We start from the raw sequence: 19,991 nt of genomic DNA on the forward strand, positions 1-19,991 counted from the left end.
GGGTAAGGGGAGGTGTTCGGTGAATGCGCATATGAAACTGGGGGGTTCAGTACCTCAAAAAAGGTTAAGAACCACTGCTTTAACTTAACAGTTAAAAGAAAGAGAATACCATCTTACCACCAGGACATGTTCTAGCAGTCCCAAATATCCTGAAGCACATTCGTTACCATAGCGTAAAGCACGCATCTGGACGTCCTTGCTGACCTCTGGGTGGTAGGCAGCTTCCTGAAAAACAAAAGAGGAACATGCATTTCATTTCCATTATTGAGAACCACACCAGGGCACAATTGCTCTCCACAATGTTGGCCAAAAAGAACCACAAAGCATTTATGCTTATGGCACCCAAAGAGCTTGCAACAACCCTGGCTACACCTCCTCAATAGCTAACAGATCCCTCCAACACATGGTAGACATAGGCGTCAAGACAGGGTGCAAAGGTCAGAGTGTGAAAACAAACATGACAAAGAAAGAAGATGTACGTGACATTAAATGCAGCATGGCTGTTGATGCCAGATAGACAAATCTGAGCATTTCAAAAACTGCTGATCTGATGGGTTTTGTAATCCTTTTGTGTTTACAAATAACGTTCCAAAAAAAAAAGAAAAAAAAAAAAAAAGAAAAATCCAATGAACAGCAACTTTTTACAACCAAGGTTTATAAAATATATTCCAATCTTGAAGGAGGAAACTCGAAATTGTGGAATGGAAAATCTGCATTATGGATGTGCAGCTGCAACAATTGTGTGATGTCATAATGTACATATTGACCAACATTTGGGAGACGTTTTTTTATTCCATGTTAAATCCAAGTCCTGAAGAATGAGGGCAGTTTTGAAGGCAACAGGGAGCCCAACATATGTAAATAAATATCTCTTGTACCTTGCAGGAGTGCAGCATGTCAGCAATAGCTCGTCTGCTGAGGTTAGCAGTGGCGATGATGTCCTCCTGGCGACATGAGTTCCCCGCAGCCACTGCCTTCGCTGTTGCCACGGTGATTCCTTTTGTCATACGAATAAACTCCTCTGGCGTGGTCGTTTTTGGTGGGGGATCAGAACTACAGAACACCTGTGTGCCAACAGCATAATTAGATAGTGACTACATAACTCATCAACAATTATTTGTGCATGTATTTTACTCAAACAGAAATTTTTAATCCATTCCAGCTGAAAGCAAGGTTATGTATGGCCACCAATCATGCAGAACCAAATATGTGGAGATTTACAGTCAGCTCCTGCTTGATGTGTTCAATAGTGGCCTCTAAGGCTCTGGTTCCCTTGGTGGCTTCATCCTCCACTGCCTTGACAGTCTTCAGCAGAGATGTCACATTGGTCACCATCACCTGCAGAAGGAAAGTCCAGTTTAATTGACACAAATCAGGCTGATCTCAATGTTCTTCAATGTAAAACAATACAGCGGGGCTGCCGCAGTGCATTTTATCACCTTCAACAGAGACTGGATGCAGCTGCTGAAGTACGTTAAAACAGAACACATTACTCTTGACTTATGAATATTAGGCTCCCAGCAGTTCTTATGCTTTTGGTAAATTTTCTAACACATTTCTGACATTGACAGTGTGTTGTTCTGCAGGCAACTAATTAACCACAGCAAAAGCATCTGCATTCATAGTTCAATTAGCATTTATAAAAACAGTTCAGATACACATTAAAGTATTTCTAGACATAATAAGTTTGTATCTTACCAGCCTCAGGCTGGAAATTAAATCCTGATCTGGTGTTTGAGACTGAATTTAAAAGATGTTTAAATAACATCAGAAGTGTTTTTGTATAAACTGTTTATGAAATTTACCTTAAAGTCTGTAGAGTGATACACTATAATGAATTACAGTTATGCAATACCAATAGATATTTGTCTGCTTGAATGCAATATGTGGTCTGGTGGTATATTCCAAGTGTTCTGCATATTTCTTCTGAATGGCCTGTGCAGTAACACTGCCATTTCTAGGCTTACTGTATACCTTTATGTTTATTCTGTGGTTGTTCTTCAGTCCGATGCAACATTCAATACAAAGTTACACTCGTGCAAAGCTACATAATTATAATGTTGGCTCAATATAGATGTGGCATTTAACAAGAAAGGCATAGTGTGGATCACAGTTCTACTGCAGAAAACAGATTGATAGTCAAATGTAGTGGTGGCCTTTGAATATTACCTTAGCAGAACTCTTAAGCTGGAGCATGCTGGGGTCATCATGAGGTTTACCTGCAGCTGCCTTAGTGGCACTAATTAGGTTACCCAGAGCTTTGGCTACATCCTTCACTGCATTGATCAAGACCACCTGAAGAGAACAAAGCACATTAGAGAGCGGCATACAATCAGCCTTTGTCTCCACACACCCAGTTTCTCAGAAAGTTATTTTCTGAAGATGAACATCTTATTTGCATGATTTATACATATTTTGTTCCATTCTTTTTATTGTTTCTTTGTTTTAATGAAGCATTGACCAGCTTTACAGAACATGGATTAAGTGCCTGAGAATTATACATGGTCTTGTCCCAACACACGTTATGGTTTCAAATGTCTTTAAAAAATGTGATTTGACTGAACACATCTTTCAGATGTGATGCAACTTTCTAAATATCACTACACAATATCTATAAGGGCTCCCTTTATTTATTTATTTTTTGTCACTGATGTTAATCAGCTCTTAGGACAGTTACTAATGAAAGTCAGGAAAATAACTTTGCATCCAGATGATTGCGCAACAAACTCTTACAAACGTCGTCACCATCAGTATAAACAAATATACAAATACATAAAACAATTAAAACATATATATAAAACAAATGAACAACTGGGTTCCAACCATGAGCAAAATACTCAATGACAAAATTACTTAGCATTAAAGTATATATATATATATATATATATATATATATATATATAAAGTTTATATATGGAATTTGACAACTAATCTGAAATGTTGTATACATTCTATTTTTTTTTCTTTCCTTGTTTATCAATTTTAGCTGCAAATTTAGGTTATTCAGACATAACCTAAATTTAATATCTGACAGGGGGACAAACAATGGAAACCTGCCTTGGCTGTAGTTGGGTGGATTTATATTTGTGTTGTTCAAAAAGGATCATTAATACAAAATGCTCCTCTTCTGAAAAGAAACTAAATGAAATTTAAATCCATCTGTTCCTAACAGCAGATTTTTCCAAAGAGAGTACTTTAGAAAACAAGCTTTCCAAAATATATTTGAAATCCTCTGCAAAGCCTACTTGAGTCTCGGGGTCTTCAGAACCCAGGCTGGCTGCTCCCAGTTTGACCACATCAGCCAGTTTGGTTATGGTGGAAACTGAAGACTGGGCAGCCTGAGCCAGTTTCTCCTGACTGGCTCCCGCACCAGACACCAGCAGCTTCGTGTCCTCTACTAAGGCCTTTGCTGTCTTCAGAATGCATTCTCTGAAAAACAACCAAAGTTATGAATTAAATCACCATGGCAACATAACTACCTCCAATTTTAGACAGATTTCTCTTGTTGAACAAGATGAAGCAATGCTATGATTATTATACTCATTCAAGGGGCAGTAATGTGTGTTATCCAGGCACATAGTGCCATTTCAAATCAGAAATCAAGTAACCACTCTACCTTCAGTAACTACTCTATCTTCAGTTGTTAAAAGAAATGCTATGAATATAAAATATAAGACATGACTTAAAAGAAATTGTAAGTAATTTAACACCTTGAGATCGGGAGAGTTGCAAGAGAGGGCTACTCTGTGAGGTGGAAGCATAAGGGAGGAGCTGGTTAAAAGGGCAAGTGCAAAAACATCAATAATCTGGACCTGGTTCGGATTAAACTATGACCTTCAACGTTAACGTATGTAATTAAACTAAAAAGTTTAATGCCTTAATATTACGTCATGCAGATGACTTATTTGGACCCAGAAACCTCTCTCCCTTGGATGGTTACCTAGTTGCATTGCTGACAGCAGAGGCTCTTTCTTATGTTTTTGTCTGAGCGCACAAGACAGCACAGCTGTCAGAGTCACAAATGCAGATGAAAAGATGAGCGAGGAGAGTCAGACAGACTGGTGTGCTAAGTGGCACATTTTGCTGTACAATACACCACGATGAATGTTTGGATAAAACCAAGGCAGTATGTAACTTACTTACTACAGTGACAAATTATCTCTCCATCGAAGCACAACCAGTTTCTTAATTATGTTTGAAACAAAATAACTTCATTTAGACTGTCATGAATATAAAAACCTGGAAAACTAAAATGTTCAGTTTGAGACAACAAAGGATTTTTTTGGGACAATATGCATTTTTACGTTTCATACATACAAAATTAAGTGTGGTGATCAATAGTGATTAATCACAGTGCTTGTGTGATTATCAAGATATGAATTTTATGGGATATTGCACATCCCTACACTCCAGGCATATATTTGATGAGAGAATAACTTCATGATTAATGCAAACCTCAAAAAAGTTGATTGTAATACTGCCCCTTTAAAGAATAACAAACAAAAAGCACACTTTGTGTTAATAAGCAAAAACTGTCCAGAATTTTTTTTTTAAAATATCGAATAAATTTATATGTGCATCCAATATGACTTTACAGAGCTATGCCAGTGGGTGGAGCATATATTATGAAAAAACTTAATAAATGTGCTAATACGATCCATTTGTAATAATTTACTCCCATAATTGTCATTAAAGTACTAAATGAGTTCTTGTGAGTTAGATATAAAAACTGAAGTTTATGCTGTAATTGTGTAAACATTATGCTGAGCAGAACCTGCTGAGGTTTGGGATCAAGCAGAACAGTTAATGGTCTGTTCTTCTACAGCAATTTATCTAGTCAAGAGGAAATTTTGCATGAATGGCAGGGAGAAATGTAGACAGTTTTAGGTTCATTGTTCTGTTTCCCCAAATATTTGTATTGACCATAAGTTTTTAGCACAACAGAAAAAATACAAATTATATATTTTAATTTTCAAAAGGGGTGTTGGGTAGTTAATTGAATTCCTTAAATAGAATGAAGATTTTGTCCAACTATCAAATTATGTTCCTACAAAGTGGTTCCAGTTACAGACAAACAATTATTACTGACTACTTTTACTAACAAAGGGTAAAACCAGAACAGAAAAGTAATCATGCACTTAACATCAGCTTATCTGGCATTTAAGGTGCATAGTGTCTAATACAGCTGCAGGTCCTGACGTACACATATATTTATAGTCTGTTTGGGAGAGGTTGGAATCTGATGTTTAACAACGTTTTTATCCATGCAGGGAGCAGCAATGTTTTTCAGGCCCAGCAGCAAGATAAACCTTCCATTTTCAGCTTTTACTGTTCCTGTGGCCATATCTGCAACCAATTTAAGGAAAAACCATGGCCGTTCTAGGTGAGTTATTGGTATAGTTTTTATCATATTCAATTTATTCTTAAGAGAATTAAAACTTTTAAAAAATATATGATAAGCATCATCAGAGCTACTGGCAAAATGATTCATGACATACACCAAGTGAGAGGGTCCTAAATGAGAACCTGGTACCTGTGGTCAGCGAACGTTTCAGCATTCTCTCTATTAAGGGTACCAGCAGTGGCAAACATAATGGTTGTGTCAAGATCTGCAATGATTCCAGAAACAGCACTTGCAGCTGTAATACAGGCTTGGGTGCCACGGTTACCAGCTTGAAGGGATGCCAACACATGAGAGACCTAGCACAAAAAATACAAAGGGACATATTTGAGAGTTTGTGTCAGAGCAAACATAAGGCAATTTTCCACTAGCCTGCCTCTAACCAGTTCGGTCCCAGTCAGTCCCAACCAGAGTCATTTTCCATTAGCAAATCCGGTGCTGCTCTGCCCAGCTGTTCTCATGTATTGATGTAGTACTAGCCACACCGAGCTGAGTTTGATGTGAGGTCTGATGACCTCACATCAAACTCCAAAACATTATAGTTTAGCTGTGAACAGCAGACATGCTGTTTGCTATCAGAGAGCTGCTCAGTATGGAGGAACATTTATGAATTTAATCACAGGCAGAGCCAGGAACACATGAAGAACGTTTTGGAATGACTGTGATTTAACAGCGCCATAGCAGCTCGTCTCTCTGAAGAACAGGCAGCAATAAAAAAAAGACAGAAACGTTGCTGTGGTCAGTTCTGTCAGAGCTGTAATTTTGCACTGGTAATCAAAAAAAAAAAAAAAAAAAATCAAATCAACTATTTCTATAGCACATTTCAAAAACCGCTAGGGCAGCCAAAGTGATTTACATTAAAACGGAAATACGTAAGAAACATGAAAATAAAAATGCTTAACCTCTTCATCTCTAGGCCTCTTTTTGAGAAATATGGTTGAAAATACATGCCCAAAATGAATTGAATGTATCTCAAGAACTACAGAGTTTATTTTAATTGTTTTGGTATCAAAATAAAGGCAAGACTCTAGAGAATATGTTACAGCTCTAAAACCCACCCTGCCTGTTACTGAGGAAAGTGAATTAATATGATACACAGCAGAAATTAAGCAAAATATCTATTTCCGCCTAAAAAAAAACCAGTTCAATATATGAAGATTCCTTTCAAAGCATGTTTACTACATGTTTTGTATGTAGTAAACAACAGTACACAATCTGACCTTTTACTGTGCCAAGTTTCATGGAAAGAAAGTGAATCACATGAGTTTTAGAGAGGTACTACTTGATAAAAATCTAGGCGGACCTTCCAAATTAGCCATTTTGGCACAATTTGTGCCATTTGAACTTTCTCAGTTTTTTTTCTGTAGGTTCTGTTTCAATTATTTATTCTTATAGAATAAATGATTACTTGTCATAGATAAGTAATTACATCTAATTGTTTTTGGGGGTTCCTTTGAAAAAAAAAATTCCTCCTGGAGTCTCTAGTCTGCGCTCTGCGCGTAAAACCATGCAGTTCTCAATACAGATATTCAAACTTACGCGGGGCGGTTTCTCGGGATCCCATTGGCCAATTTTGATGATTGACACGTCTTTCGAACCATCAGAGCCAATAGAATCCGAGGGCGTTGACATTAATACGGAAACTAAAGCCATTCACCAATTAGAGGACAGGAAACGCATGTGACGTGCATTGACGGAGTTCGCCTCTACATTTTTATATGGAAGCCCAGGAAGCGGAAGAGGCTCTGGGCGGAGCCGAAAACAATATGAGATGGACTTAGGGAAAATGGATTATCGAACCAAGTGGAAATATTTAGTCTAATAAGGATTATGACCACGAAACAGCAAAGGTAGGACTGAATTTATGTTTTTCGCTTCGTGAAATTAGCGATTTCTTTTTTTCTTCTTCAGCTGCTGGTTCAGTGAGTTTTGCACGTAGCGTGGTGATTCTGGTATTGTTGGAAACGGCAGAGCTTCGGCTTTACTCTGATTGATAGTTTGTGGGCTTTGGGAATAGTCGCTCTTTCACTGTTACATTTTTTACCGCGTATGCCTCGTTAGCCTCGTTAGCATCTAATTACGTTTCGTTTTATCAAGCTACTTCGTGTTCAGGCTGGGTGTTGTTGATGTAGAAAATATTGTTTGTATCATTTAGAAGAGCTTTTTCCCGATCTGTGGATATGCAATATGCCTATATTGATAAATGTATAGCATGTTTTTTCAATCGATCTTGTTGCGGCAAGCGCAGAGGACCCAAATTTGGGTCCTCTCGCGACTTAAATTACAACTACAAATCACAAACAAAAAAAGACATCAATATGTTAAGAAATCTCTGACCTTCTCTGAGACTTTGCGGGCACTTTCAATTAGTTCTTTCTTAGTAAATGTGTCATTGGGGCTGCACTGCAGAGCTCCAGCTTTGGTAACCAGACCTGTGCAGGTGAAGCCCAGCTCTCCCACTTGCTTCTTAATGTGAGAACCAATCTGAAAAATAAAACAGTGGAAGAAAGAAATAAAATACATGAAACATATAAAAATGAACAACATGCTAGTAAGCAGAAGTATTTATTCACTTCATCATTCTCTGCAGTGAGTGCTGCATATTTGGCCTCATTTGCTAGATTTCCAAAATTATTGGTCAACTGGTTGGCCAGTCCTCCAAGGTCATCTGGGTTGGTGTTGGACTTGGTCACCTGAAGAGAAATGAGAAAATATTACAGTTTGTGAATTCAGTCGCAAAGAGGTGTTCAGAAAACTGAACAGCTGTCTGAAGAAAGCTCTATGTGACAGTTTCATGAAGGCACTGAAACATTAACAGAAAAACCTAATTAGATTTCTGAGAAATACTAAAACTTTGTCAGATAACAGATTTCTTACCATCTCCTGTACAGTAACAGCAATGGCCTTGGCCGTCTTCACCATGGTGGTCTGGTAATCTACAAAGGTGCCATCTGGTTCATCTGCAGGCCCGTCTTCCATTTTATTGATGGTGTCGTTGATGGAATCCACCATGCCACCCACAGCACCTGCTGCACTGGCTGCCTCAGCCAGCGTGGCCCCCAGGTCATCTACTGCTTCTTTCATCATCTGCACCGAATCCTCCAGAGCATTCTGCATATGTGCTGCCTGCAACAAAGAAAAATAGACAAGTGGGTAAGGCTGACAGCTCAGGATCACAGAGATATGGAATATTTGTTTTCAAAAGAAGATTTTTTTTCCCCCCAGGCTTTCAACTAAAGTTACCCTGATTGGGATCGAGTGTGGATCAGTGCATTTCTTAAAATACACCCAATATATCAAATGATCTACTAAAAAGATAGGTAACTCCTAATAAGGGTTTTTTTGTCAAAGAAAAACTGAAAACTCATTGGATATAGTCAATTAATTGAATAGTAACTATTTTATTATGCTAGCACATGACAAAGAGAGGTTTTCCAAACAACAAAGGGAGGTGTTGCATTTCAGATTTTGGAATATTTAAAAATTTAACAAGATTTGTTCAAAAAGATGGAAAAAAGCACTCATTTGTTTTTGCCAGTACATTTTGTCAGGCCTTCTTAGAAGGAAACTCCTCTAAAATTATAAGCTGTCACAATCATTTTTTTACATGATTCTGAATTGCATGGTGTATGTAAGGATACAAAGGATACAACATTTAAACAACACATCACGTTTTGTGAACAAGGACATGAGAAGTACAGTTAAAGATCCAGAGTACTTAGTTCATTCAGTACCTTGGGATTTCCTCCAGCCTCCTTGGCGGTATAGAGCATCTGCAGCGCTGACTCTGCCAAGGTCTTGGTCTGGTCTAAGACAGCCATCTGCTGCTGGCTGCTGAGGATCTTGGATGCTGTGCCAATGGCAGCCATGATCAAGGGTTCAAAGTAGCTGGCCATCTGAGAGACCTGGGAGAAACAGTTCCAGGAAGAAGAGGCACATGATCAGCCTTCCAATGCACCACCATTTGATGAGCACCAATATTTAGGCATGTACTGATCTGAATTGAGAAACCAATTTCTGATTTTTAGAAAGAATATTCTAAAGCAATATAGGGGCAGTATTTAAAACATTGCTTTTTGCCAAGTATTTATTAGGGGTGCACCAATCTATCGGCCAGCAAATTTATTGGTGCCGATTTCCTTAATGTTGGGAGATCTTTGATCGACTGATCATGTGAAGCCGATCTTATCCACCGATCTCTTCTATCTCAGCAAAGACGAAAAATTAGTCACTGTCCACTTCTGCTCTGCAGTGAGAGGTTTGAGTGACAGACCAGTCCACCAGCTCATGCCTGTACATTTGCAGTAAACAATACTGACCCCACTGTTGACAACTCAGCAACTTTGTTGCTATAGTTAACATTTCAGACAAAAAAATTGGTATGGGCCAAAATCTGAATCAGCAGGTCAGACTTTTTAAATCGGGCACTGGCCAGAAAACGGCAGTAAACGCAGCGCTAGTATTTACATTAGGAGACATCAAGTCATTTTGTAAGAGAAGTCACAGATGGCTATCTAAATCTCCATGTTGAACAGTGTGTGTGAGGGCAGATGTGTTTGTAGTTGTGCTTACCTTGTGTCCCAGCTGGGAGGCCTCCGATCGAGCCGCCACTGCCACAGGATCAATCAGGTTACTGATCTCATGAACTGAAGCAGCCATCTGTTCATGAAGAGTCTATAGTACAAGGCAGCAGAACATTGGGAAAGTCACTTCAATTATCATTCACTTCTAGATGCAGAAGCTGATCAAAAACTGTCCGGTAAGGTCATTTCATTGTAATCTTTATAATGAAAAGCAATTTGTCAAAAAAAAAAAAAAAAAAAAAAAAAAAATGGTGCTGATATACATTATAGCTCAACATTTTATAGGTTTTGAAAACTCATAGTTTTTGGATTACTACCCAAAGTTCCTATAAGGTGGTAAAAATGAGCCCCCAGTAATCTTAACAAGCCTCCTCTTACATTGCTTGAAAAATTAATGATTCGGAATAAATCATTAAAGGGCAATATTTCAGACTTTTATAATGTGTTGATCTCTAACTCATTAGAGGACTCAAATAATAAAGTTTATAAACTGGAATATGGACCTATCATCAAATATCAGTAAACAGGATTGGGAAAGGGCTTGCAATAAAACCCACACAATGACTATAAATAGCTGTCTTAGAATTCTACAATTTAAATGGCCAGTGAGTATTTATGTTACGCCTGTGCATTTAAATAAATACAATAATAACATCCCAGATCTTTGCATAAAGTGTAATTCTAAAAGGACTCTCATACATGTTGGAATGCAGACAAATCAATGCGTTTTGGACAGAGACAAAAGATAAAATTGAAAAAATTCTCTCAAAGCAAATATCACTGGATCCTAAACTGTTCCAGTTAGAAATCAGTATACTTTTATAGATATAAGCTCATTATCTGCAAAAAAATGTATTGCTTTGGCTTGGAAAAATGTCAACAGACCTAGTGCCACTCAGTGGTTAAAGCAGATGTATTCTAATTTTCTACTAGAAAAAATAACATATATTAGGAAATCCAAACAGTATCTTTTTGAGTGGATTTGGGGTCCTTTCATTAATTTTAATAAGGACTTAAACTTGTCAGAGGGTTTATTTGAGTTTGATTTGCTGGAACCTGCAGTGTGCCATGCTGAATAGACGCATACAATTATATCTAACCTGGTTGTAATTTGCTTGAATACCCCTGTTTTTGAGAAGCTGTTTTTGTTCCTATCCTATGCCTGTCATTTTTTCTTCTTTCTTTCTTTGTTTTTCATGTCTCTGATATGAGAAAGAATAATTACTGTCATGTAATAACTACAAAGAAAATGTGTTCAGATAGTTACATGATTGTTTTTCCAAAGTGGAAAATCTCAATAAAAATATTTTGGTAAAAAACAAAATGAGCCCCACTCATTTTCTATTAAATTTAATGGAAACATCTGCTTCCCTTCAACTGTGACTGTCAGTTGAAGGGAAGCAGATGGATATATTCTGAATACCACTTACAATATATGAATTGTTACCACTTAAGAAGACTTTTAAACTTTCTCCTCTCTCTTTCCCTTTCCAGGACAAAGCCACTGCAGAGGTTACTGCTGTGATTAACTGCTACCATGGCATGACCCCTGTGCACCATTTTCCATTTCCACAGATAGTGATCTGTGGGAAGTAGTGTGCTGACTTCCAGTATTATTGTGTTTCTGGTCCGTTCTCCCAATCCCCAGCAGTAAATGAAGTATGTTAAATTGACAGCATTTTGAAAATGTTTAATAAGTAAAAAGACATATATAATATTAATAATAGTGGTAAACATGCTTTAAAACACAATAAATCTAACAACTAGTGCATATAAAGTGAATAACTTAAGAAAATAATTTTCTTCCCAACAGTAAAACAGCACAAAAAAGAGAGGAACTATCAAAGCAAAAGCTTCCCTCTTTTTGGATTATGTCAATGTGTTCCCATTTGTATTGAATAATCTTTACAATAGTGCTTCAAGGAACACACTCAAACCAGTGTCTAAAATAAATCATTAATAAAATCTAAGATAAATATGAAAAATACAAATTTGAAAGGTAAGGTTTGTAACAAGAAAATATGACAGCACTCAGTTAACAAAATAACTTTGTTTAATCAGAAATAACTTTTTCTTGTCAACTTTTAAAGCTCATTATGAACCACAGAGGAGGAAAAGTAGCATTTAGAGCCGTCTTTACCTCCATAGAGATGTCGTCTCGGGGTGTTAATTGTTGGCTTATTGCAGCCAGAGAGGCCTGGTCAACCTCACGGATGCAACCGTTCAACACCTCTATAGCGTCATCACATTCTCTCTGGCCTGGAGCCTTTTCTCTGCACACATAGAGCGGGAGGAAAGGAGTGATGAGAGCATAATGAGCAGCTACTCTGATATACTTCTAGTTAACCTAATAATTGCTAAGGAGCGATAGCTTTAGTTCAGAAATTTAATTTGTAAACGTATACAAACCAAAACTGGTAACAATAGTTACCAAATCTAGGATTAAAGTCTTGATATAGAGAGACATATTGTTTAATATGATGTCATAAATCTACAATAATAAACTGAAGCAACGTTGTAAAGAAGAGTTGGACCAAATTTCTCCCCAACACAGAGACTGATGGGCAGAAGACACATGCTTTAAATGTTTGCTGATAAAAGTCGTTTCAGCAGGCTGCTAAATCTGTGTTGATGTACCATTTACTGAATAATAGTGACAGACAGTATTGCTGTGTTCTTCTTTTAAAGTTGCGTTTACCACATGTGAAATACAACTCAATGTCTATGTCAACTATTGAGTTATGGTAATTAATGTTATGGTAACATTAATAAAGTGAATAAATAAAAATAAAATAAATAAATAAATGCACTGTGTAAATGAACCTAAGCCTCTATAATTAAATATTGCAATCCAACAATATGCTTCTTTAAGATGCTTCTTCATCATTCAATATTGCAGCATATATTACATTGTTCATGTAATATTATTCTGCGTTATAGTTTAAAAATTGATGCTGAAAATCTGTTTCATCACAAGGAGATGGGAAGCAACAGCAGTCAGACTGAAGCATACCTCATGTTCGTGATGAGCTTCTTAATGGAGTCAGACACGGTCCTTGAGTGTCCCGCCAGCACCGACCACTTAGGGGGGTCTTTGGGGTTGACCGCCAGGGACCGGGCGGTCTGGATCAGGCCCGTCGAGCTCTCCAGCATCATCTGTGCTGCTGTTAAAATTGGCTCCATGGCTGCGTGCCCCTGAAGAGTTTGGATTAAACTAATTTTTAAATGACTCCAGAACATTTGGCACAGCTTCTGTTTTACTGTGATATATGTGTTATCAATGGCTAAAAGCTGCAAGTTTACTTCCTCTGCTATTCCAGCCTCCTGTCTCTTTTCCTGTAACGGAGGATATTTGCCTCTCTGGAATTATTAAGACTTATATCCCCTTTTATAAATTTGCTTTTTTTCTGCTTAGTTTTATTAAACATGACTTAAATAAGTGTTTAGTCAGCAGAGACAGCATCTGCAAATGTTGTTCATCTGTTTTCCTGGAGTTTTTAAATGTATTCCTCATTACTGTTAAGTTGTTAGCATCCAAAAAGTTATTGCAATGTCAATGTAAGAGTCACTGTTTTGTTTTTGAAAGGTGAAAATAAGGATCACACAGCGGAACAGGTTGCTCAAAAATGTTCAGTACCCAATACAGTTTGCCCTCCTTTCAGCATCAGCCTTCCAACTCTGGTTCAAGCAGCATGTTGAGCAATCATAATAAACATTCTTGTTTAAGCATTCATGCTTAAACAAGAATGACAGTTTTAATGCTTCAAATGGAACAAAAGAATTTGCTGGTGCATCATCAGTTTCTATTTTAGTGATGTATTCTTACATGTTTGAAGGATAAATGAGATGTTTCACTTGTATCATCACGAGAAAAGAAGATTATCCACTTTTAGGTTTCTCAAGAAAACTTTTTAATAACAGTGAAAAAAGAATAGGCACAGGTTTGTTGGTTATTAAATTAGAGCAGAGAATACTGTCAACTAGTGGACAAGTGAAATAGCTCATAATCCAAATCAAATGTAATCACAATAACACTATGTGTTGCCTTATTAAGAAAGCAGTATACAGTTGAAAGGTTAGGAGAGGACCAACCTCAGGACTGATATGAGCAGGAATGCTGGCGAACTCTGGGTTTGAGGCGAAGGCAGTCAGGTTGTCTACAGCTTCTATCAAAGGGCCAGTAGCAGCCTTGCACTTCTCTCTGTTCTCCTGATTAAAGGCTCCATCTAAAGCCTGCAAAAGAGACATCAATCAAAAGTTTCCAAAAGACTACAATTCTAGAGCCTAGTTGGACCTCTGAGCTGCATTTTGCTGAGAGATAACTGTTGCTTAGTTATGGGCCCCTCTGAACTAATTCCCAACAATCAGTGTTCTTGGGAACTCATTTTTAAACTTATTTAAGTATTTTTGTACTTGATGTGCTGCAAATTTCAAGCGTTAAAATCCAAACATGACTGAGCTCAACAATCAGTATACACAAACAAGCAAGATGTTTGTAAATAAAGTGAGAGATTTTGTCATATTACTGTTCATAAAGTGAAAAAGTACAAACCTTTATAGATTTCACCAGGTTGGCAGTGGTGTTGGCCACTTCTTTGGCTGACTGGACAAACTGTCTCTTGGCAACAGGGTTAGGTGTTTTGGAAGAGGCCAGGCGGCAGGCATTGCACAGAGCTGAAGTGTGTTTGGCAACAATGGTCGCTGCAGAAAGCACCTGAGCAGAGAGTAAGTGAGCAATTCATCACATGAAGGATCACTCAAAAAGAAACCAAAACCAGCTTAAGCAATGTGTTAACCACAAACCTGAGACTGGGTGCAGGCTGGATCCACCAGGTTCTGGCAGGCCATCTGGATAGCCTGGTTAGCCCGTGCAAACTGAGTGGGATCCACAAGACCTTTCTGACCGGCTACGCTGTTAGGGTCTGACACTCCCACCAAATAAGCTGCCTAGACACACCAGCAGGTGGTTGGTCACAACTCTCAACGGTAATAAACAGATAGTATTTATTTATTTATTTTTGGTTCTAGTGGCCTTTATTTGATAGTTAATTGACAGGAAATGAGAGAAGGGGCAAGACATGCAGCAAAGGTCGCCAAGGCCTGGAATCGAACCTGCGACAGCTGCGTCGAGGACTGAGGCCTCCATATGTGGGCCATGCTCAACCTTGCGCCACCACAGCACACCCATAAACAGATAGTATTATACAGAAAGCATGTTACCTGTGCAGCTGCTTCAGTGAGACCACACAATGCTTTGGATCCAGCACTGACCGAGTCTCCAAACTCAGGCAGGTTAGAATTCTTGGCATTGTGTGAAATGCCTGCCATGGACTCACCAAGAACCTGTCCAGAACAAACAGTCAATCAGCCGTGCCACCTAGAGAGCTTTCGTGTTTTTACTACTAGTGTTTCAGTGACAGTACAGTGCATCATTTTAAGGCTATGGCTTATTTTCAACCTCAACAATTTAGTCTGTAAGAGAAACCTTGAAGAAAGAAAATTAAATAGGATAAGAAAAGCAGCCGAGTGTGTGATGTACCTTAGAATTCTCCATGACGCTGTCAATGCACTCAAAGAACGACTGCTCATTCACTGCCTCTGTGGGGTTCTCCAGCATCCCTTTCACTGACTGCACACAGAGACCAAACTATTGCAAACTATGTTTCTATTACTGTTGATGGCACACCAAGTCTAATGGACTGGAAATCAGTATCAAAGTTTTAAAAAATGACTGCTTCCAAATATAGAGACCAAATTATACATATACACACACACACACACACACACACACACAAATATATATATATATAAATATATATATATATATATATTAGAGGTGTGCCGATCGATCGGCCACTGATCGTAATCGGCCGAATTCCGTGAAAAAATGTATGATCGGTGATTGCCGATCACACAAACCGATCACCTGCATCTCATTTCACAGCCTGCCTGTGCAGCTGGTCTCCTCTTTCCTTCACTCTGCGCAAACGCGCAGCAACAAATCCTAAGCGATGTGGAACTATAACGTACTGAGTGAATGGGGAAGTTTGCATGTTGTGGCGGAAAATTACCTCGGGGTCGGGGGTGAAGCACGTCAAAATGCATCAACACAACCAATCTAATATGGCATAAAAACAATGCCATACTTGACGGAGTTTGACTATATTGAGGCTCACTGCAGTAAAAACACAGACATATGAAGCGATCAGATAGCAGGTAAAGCAGCGCACAGCTACAAACACTCACCCGGATTAGCATGACGGTCAGAAAGCTAAACAAATAACGGGAAAAGTTATTTAAGTCTTCGAGCTGCGATGTAAGACGCTGGTTCTGCTCTCCTGTTGAACCGCTGCTACGCTACAGGTAGTAATATCTGACAGATGGAGCTTCGCTTCTGCTCCACCTGGTAGTGACTCTCACACCGAACTCGTTTAAAGCTGCAGCATATAACTTAAAAAAAAAAAAAATTACATACATACTAAAACTTTCGCTGTCAACATGAGACAGATAATCTCTGAAAAAAGAATCGATCTCCTCCCTGTTTTGCATAATTACTCCGCTCAGTCAGAAACAGCCAATCAGAGCTAGCAGTAATCAGCTAGCCACCATGCTATCAGGAAGTTTTCATTCAGTAACTCAGGATTGTTTATTGTAATGGATCCTGTTTTTGCCTTTGAATGTTAAGTTTTATACTTGAATGTTTTGGCAATGTTGAGAGGTTTTATTTGGACTTTTTGCATTATTTAGCCTCTTCACAGCCTTCATATGGTTTCAGTCTGTTAAAGATGGTATTACCGATAGCAGTACAACTTGCACAACGCCTCTTTTGTTTTGTTGTTGGAAAAAGTTATTAAAAAGTTTTATATCTAAATTAAGGTGAATTCATGGTTCCTTTTTCCACATAATGTAACCAGTAGTGCTTATGATTAAAAAAAAAATAATTATGTGATCGGTATCGGTGATCGGCCCTCATGGGTGATCGGAATTGGAATCGGCAGGAAAAAACCTGATCGTTTTTTATTGTATTTAATACAATAAAATGCTTAATATATATATATATATATATATATATATATATATATATATATATATATATATATATATATATATATATATGTATATATGTATATATATATATATATATATATAACTTTTCTGCATATCTAATGAATGTATGGTTTGAAAGAACAACTTTCACCCCAAGATGATCAGACAACCAGTAAGTATGAAAAAAAATCCTACTGCAAGTGCTTCTTTTTGCTGATGTTGTAGCACACTGAATTTTTACACCAATAAACGTAGGATAAATACAACAGGCACAAATCATAAACATAAAAAGATAGACAAGAATGCATTTGATGTTTTGTAAAAGGAGCTCCATTTCTGCATGTTTGGTCCATGATAGCTCCAAAAACAGTTTTAGACCTGCCAACATACTTGGCAAGGTAACAGCCTAAGAAAGATATGCTGCGGGTCACATGAGTCACAATGGCCACATATTATCCCTGTTTCTAATCTTCTGATATCTGAACTGAAAGTTACAATGTGAAAAATAAACTAAAAACCAGACTTGATGCTTTATAGTATAACGCTATATGGAGAATCGTGAATGGCAGCTTTAGCATAACGGATGTTACCTCCAGTTCTCTGAGAGCGTTGTCACACTCCTTCTGACCTGGAGCCTGCTGAGTGCACATAGTGATGAGCTGGTTGATGCTGTCTGTAACAGCCCTGGAGACATAAAGACTCACACATGTTAAGTACAGACTAGCTATGGAAAAGGCACAGTCTTACAAAGGGGAGAGGATTTCTCACCGAGCTGCTGCTGCTAGCTGGTTCTTCAGGTTGGGTGAGCTGGGGTCGGTGGACAGAGCCTTGGCTGCAAGCAGCAGCTTGCTTGATGACATAGAGATAGTTTTCAGGTTGGACACTACCTGTGTCTGATCCTCTTTGGACTACAAGAGACAAGAAAGGCTAAAAGTTTGAATTCAGTTAGAGCACTAAATGTTTCTTCTTGAATAAAACTGCTGAATGTTCAGGAGAATTTAAATCAGAAGTTTGACCAGTTTTATGAACGCTTAAGCCACACATGATAACAACATGCAGAGTGTTTTTAAAAACCAAAATGAATAAATGTGAACTTACCTGCTTCTTAAAACCCTAAACAGAAGATGCCATTTTTGGAATACTAAAAACCACAATCCAAATTCATACCATCAAAAAATTTTTGATGGTATGAAATAATTCAGTCGTTTTTTTCCCCCAGGCAGATGTTTTATTAACAGCTTCCATTTAACAGAGGGCATTTCTCATGATTATGACCAAAAAAATGAATTCAGTAATGAGCGTTTAATATATAATAACGTATCATCATTCCTCTGCCACAGAGTTCAACTACTTGCCATATCATGTTAGAATCTTTGCTGAAATTTGCTCACTTTGCTTGTGCTCCATTAGCTTGGTTTCCTGTGACTTCTTTCCTATATTTTATAATAGCTCTTTGCTATCTCCTTATTAGTAATCAAATACTCCTGCTACTATGGAACATTTGTCTCAAAATTGTGACTTAATCAAAATGACCTCTGTGGCAGTCTGATCTAATCCTACCTGGGAGGTTCCAGCCATGTCAACACCAGCATCCAGGAAGGTGTTGAAGTCTTGTCCAAACTTGCTGGTAGCCCTGGCCAGGTCCTGCGTGGTCCCTCTGGATGCCTGGACCACCTCATTGGCTGACTGGTTAAGGCCAGCTGCCACCTCATTCAGCTGAGCCTGAATTTCCTGGAAACTTCGTCCACTGGACGGGAACTGCAAGGTTAGAGAGAGAATACCAATGTTGAATGGCGCATAGCGAAATAAAAAAAAAAAAACTTTTTTTTTTCTTGAGAATGCACAAGTTAGAAAAAGGTCTTTATCTTAAATTTAGAAAAATATAAAGTAGTGTCCACTGTTTAGTCTAGTCATGAAATACTTCTTCAGATTTTATAACTAGAATTACATTATTCCCTTCCCCTTAAGCTCAACCCCAGAAAAAAGCACAGAGATGTTGTTTTGGACAAAGTTAAAGGAAATTTAAGAAAAAAAGGAAGTGTAGCAAATGGTTTAAAAAATGCACAGCAATACATTTTTAAAAACTTCGACGGGGCGTGCATAAGACTGACATGAAACTGTCATAAACGTGACGTAACCCCAGTCATGAAGATGAATGAGACTTCATGAATGCTTATGACTGTTGCTACTAAGTGTGATTCTGTAAATAATGACACTTCTAATGAAAAGCTGAAAATTGTAATGAACGTTTGATGCAAGTTTAATGCAACTTTGCTTTTAAAAGTGTCACAACCCCACAGTTGTAGATACTTTGAGAATATGGTTTCAGTTTAGGAAACAGTTTAAATTTACAAGCCCCATAGTCCTAACCCCATTTCTAAAAAACCCAGTGTTTACACCTGCTATTACTGACCCGACCTTCTCCTTCTGGCAGAATAAGGGACTAAAATGTTTCAAGGATTTTTATAGGGAAGGGTCTTTTTGTTCTTTCACTGATTTGGCATCTGAATTCGATCTCCCACCCTCCCATCTGTTTAGATACTTCCAGATAAGGGCATGTGCAAAATCCTTATTTCCCAACTTCCCTCACTTGCCACCTGAGCAGTTGTGGGGTGAACTTATACAACTTAACCCCTTGCAAAGGTCTTTGAATTCAAAGATATATAACTCGATTCAGTCATATGATGTCTTTCTAACTACGAACACTAAGGGAGCCTGGGAGCGTGAACTGGGGCTGGTTTTTGATGAGTATTGGTGGGAAGCAGCCCTGACAGCCATTCACAAAACTTCTATATGCGCCCGCCTGAGTTTGATACAGTTCAAAGTGGTATTCAGATGCCACTATTCAAAAACCAGGCTGGCAAAGGTCTCCCGAAATGTGGAGGATGTTTGCGATCGATGTGGAAGTTAACCCTGCAATCTTGCACATATGTTTTTACCTGCTCAGCTCTTACAAATTT

General features: G+C 38.1%; 1 protein-coding gene across 1 annotated transcript in view; it reads right to left on the reverse strand.

Moving 5' to 3' along the window:
- The window catches only part of tln1 (talin 1), a 79,442-nt gene that overhangs the window by 15,209 nt on the left and 44,242 nt on the right, over positions 1 to 19,991 (reverse strand). The window contains exons 30-50 of the mRNA XM_015007224.2: positions 18,592 to 18,789; positions 17,800 to 17,939; positions 17,622 to 17,715; positions 15,524 to 15,613; positions 15,205 to 15,327; positions 14,788 to 14,931; positions 14,537 to 14,698; positions 14,077 to 14,217; positions 12,998 to 13,179; positions 12,125 to 12,257; positions 9,974 to 10,075; positions 9,136 to 9,306; positions 8,279 to 8,527; positions 7,975 to 8,094; positions 7,739 to 7,885; positions 5,534 to 5,700; positions 3,246 to 3,429; positions 2,170 to 2,295; positions 1,222 to 1,338; positions 879 to 1,064; positions 118 to 225 (exon numbers count right to left, since the gene is read on the reverse strand). Of these exons, the coding sequence (XP_014862710.2) occupies positions 118 to 225; positions 879 to 1,064; positions 1,222 to 1,338; positions 2,170 to 2,295; positions 3,246 to 3,429; positions 5,534 to 5,700; positions 7,739 to 7,885; positions 7,975 to 8,094; positions 8,279 to 8,527; positions 9,136 to 9,306; positions 9,974 to 10,075; positions 12,125 to 12,257; positions 12,998 to 13,179; positions 14,077 to 14,217; positions 14,537 to 14,698; positions 14,788 to 14,931; positions 15,205 to 15,327; positions 15,524 to 15,613; positions 17,622 to 17,715; positions 17,800 to 17,939; positions 18,592 to 18,789 (3,084 nt within the window). The remainder of the gene's footprint in view (positions 1 to 117; positions 226 to 878; positions 1,065 to 1,221; positions 1,339 to 2,169; positions 2,296 to 3,245; positions 3,430 to 5,533; positions 5,701 to 7,738; positions 7,886 to 7,974; positions 8,095 to 8,278; positions 8,528 to 9,135; positions 9,307 to 9,973; positions 10,076 to 12,124; positions 12,258 to 12,997; positions 13,180 to 14,076; positions 14,218 to 14,536; positions 14,699 to 14,787; positions 14,932 to 15,204; positions 15,328 to 15,523; positions 15,614 to 17,621; positions 17,716 to 17,799; positions 17,940 to 18,591; positions 18,790 to 19,991) is intronic.

This window comes from Poecilia mexicana, unplaced genomic scaffold (genome assembly GCF_051168715.1).
Source record: "Poecilia mexicana isolate PSO_F unplaced genomic scaffold, ASM5116871v1 scaffold_12, whole genome shotgun sequence".
NCBI lineage: Eukaryota > Metazoa > Chordata > Actinopteri > Cyprinodontiformes > Poeciliidae > Poecilia > Poecilia mexicana.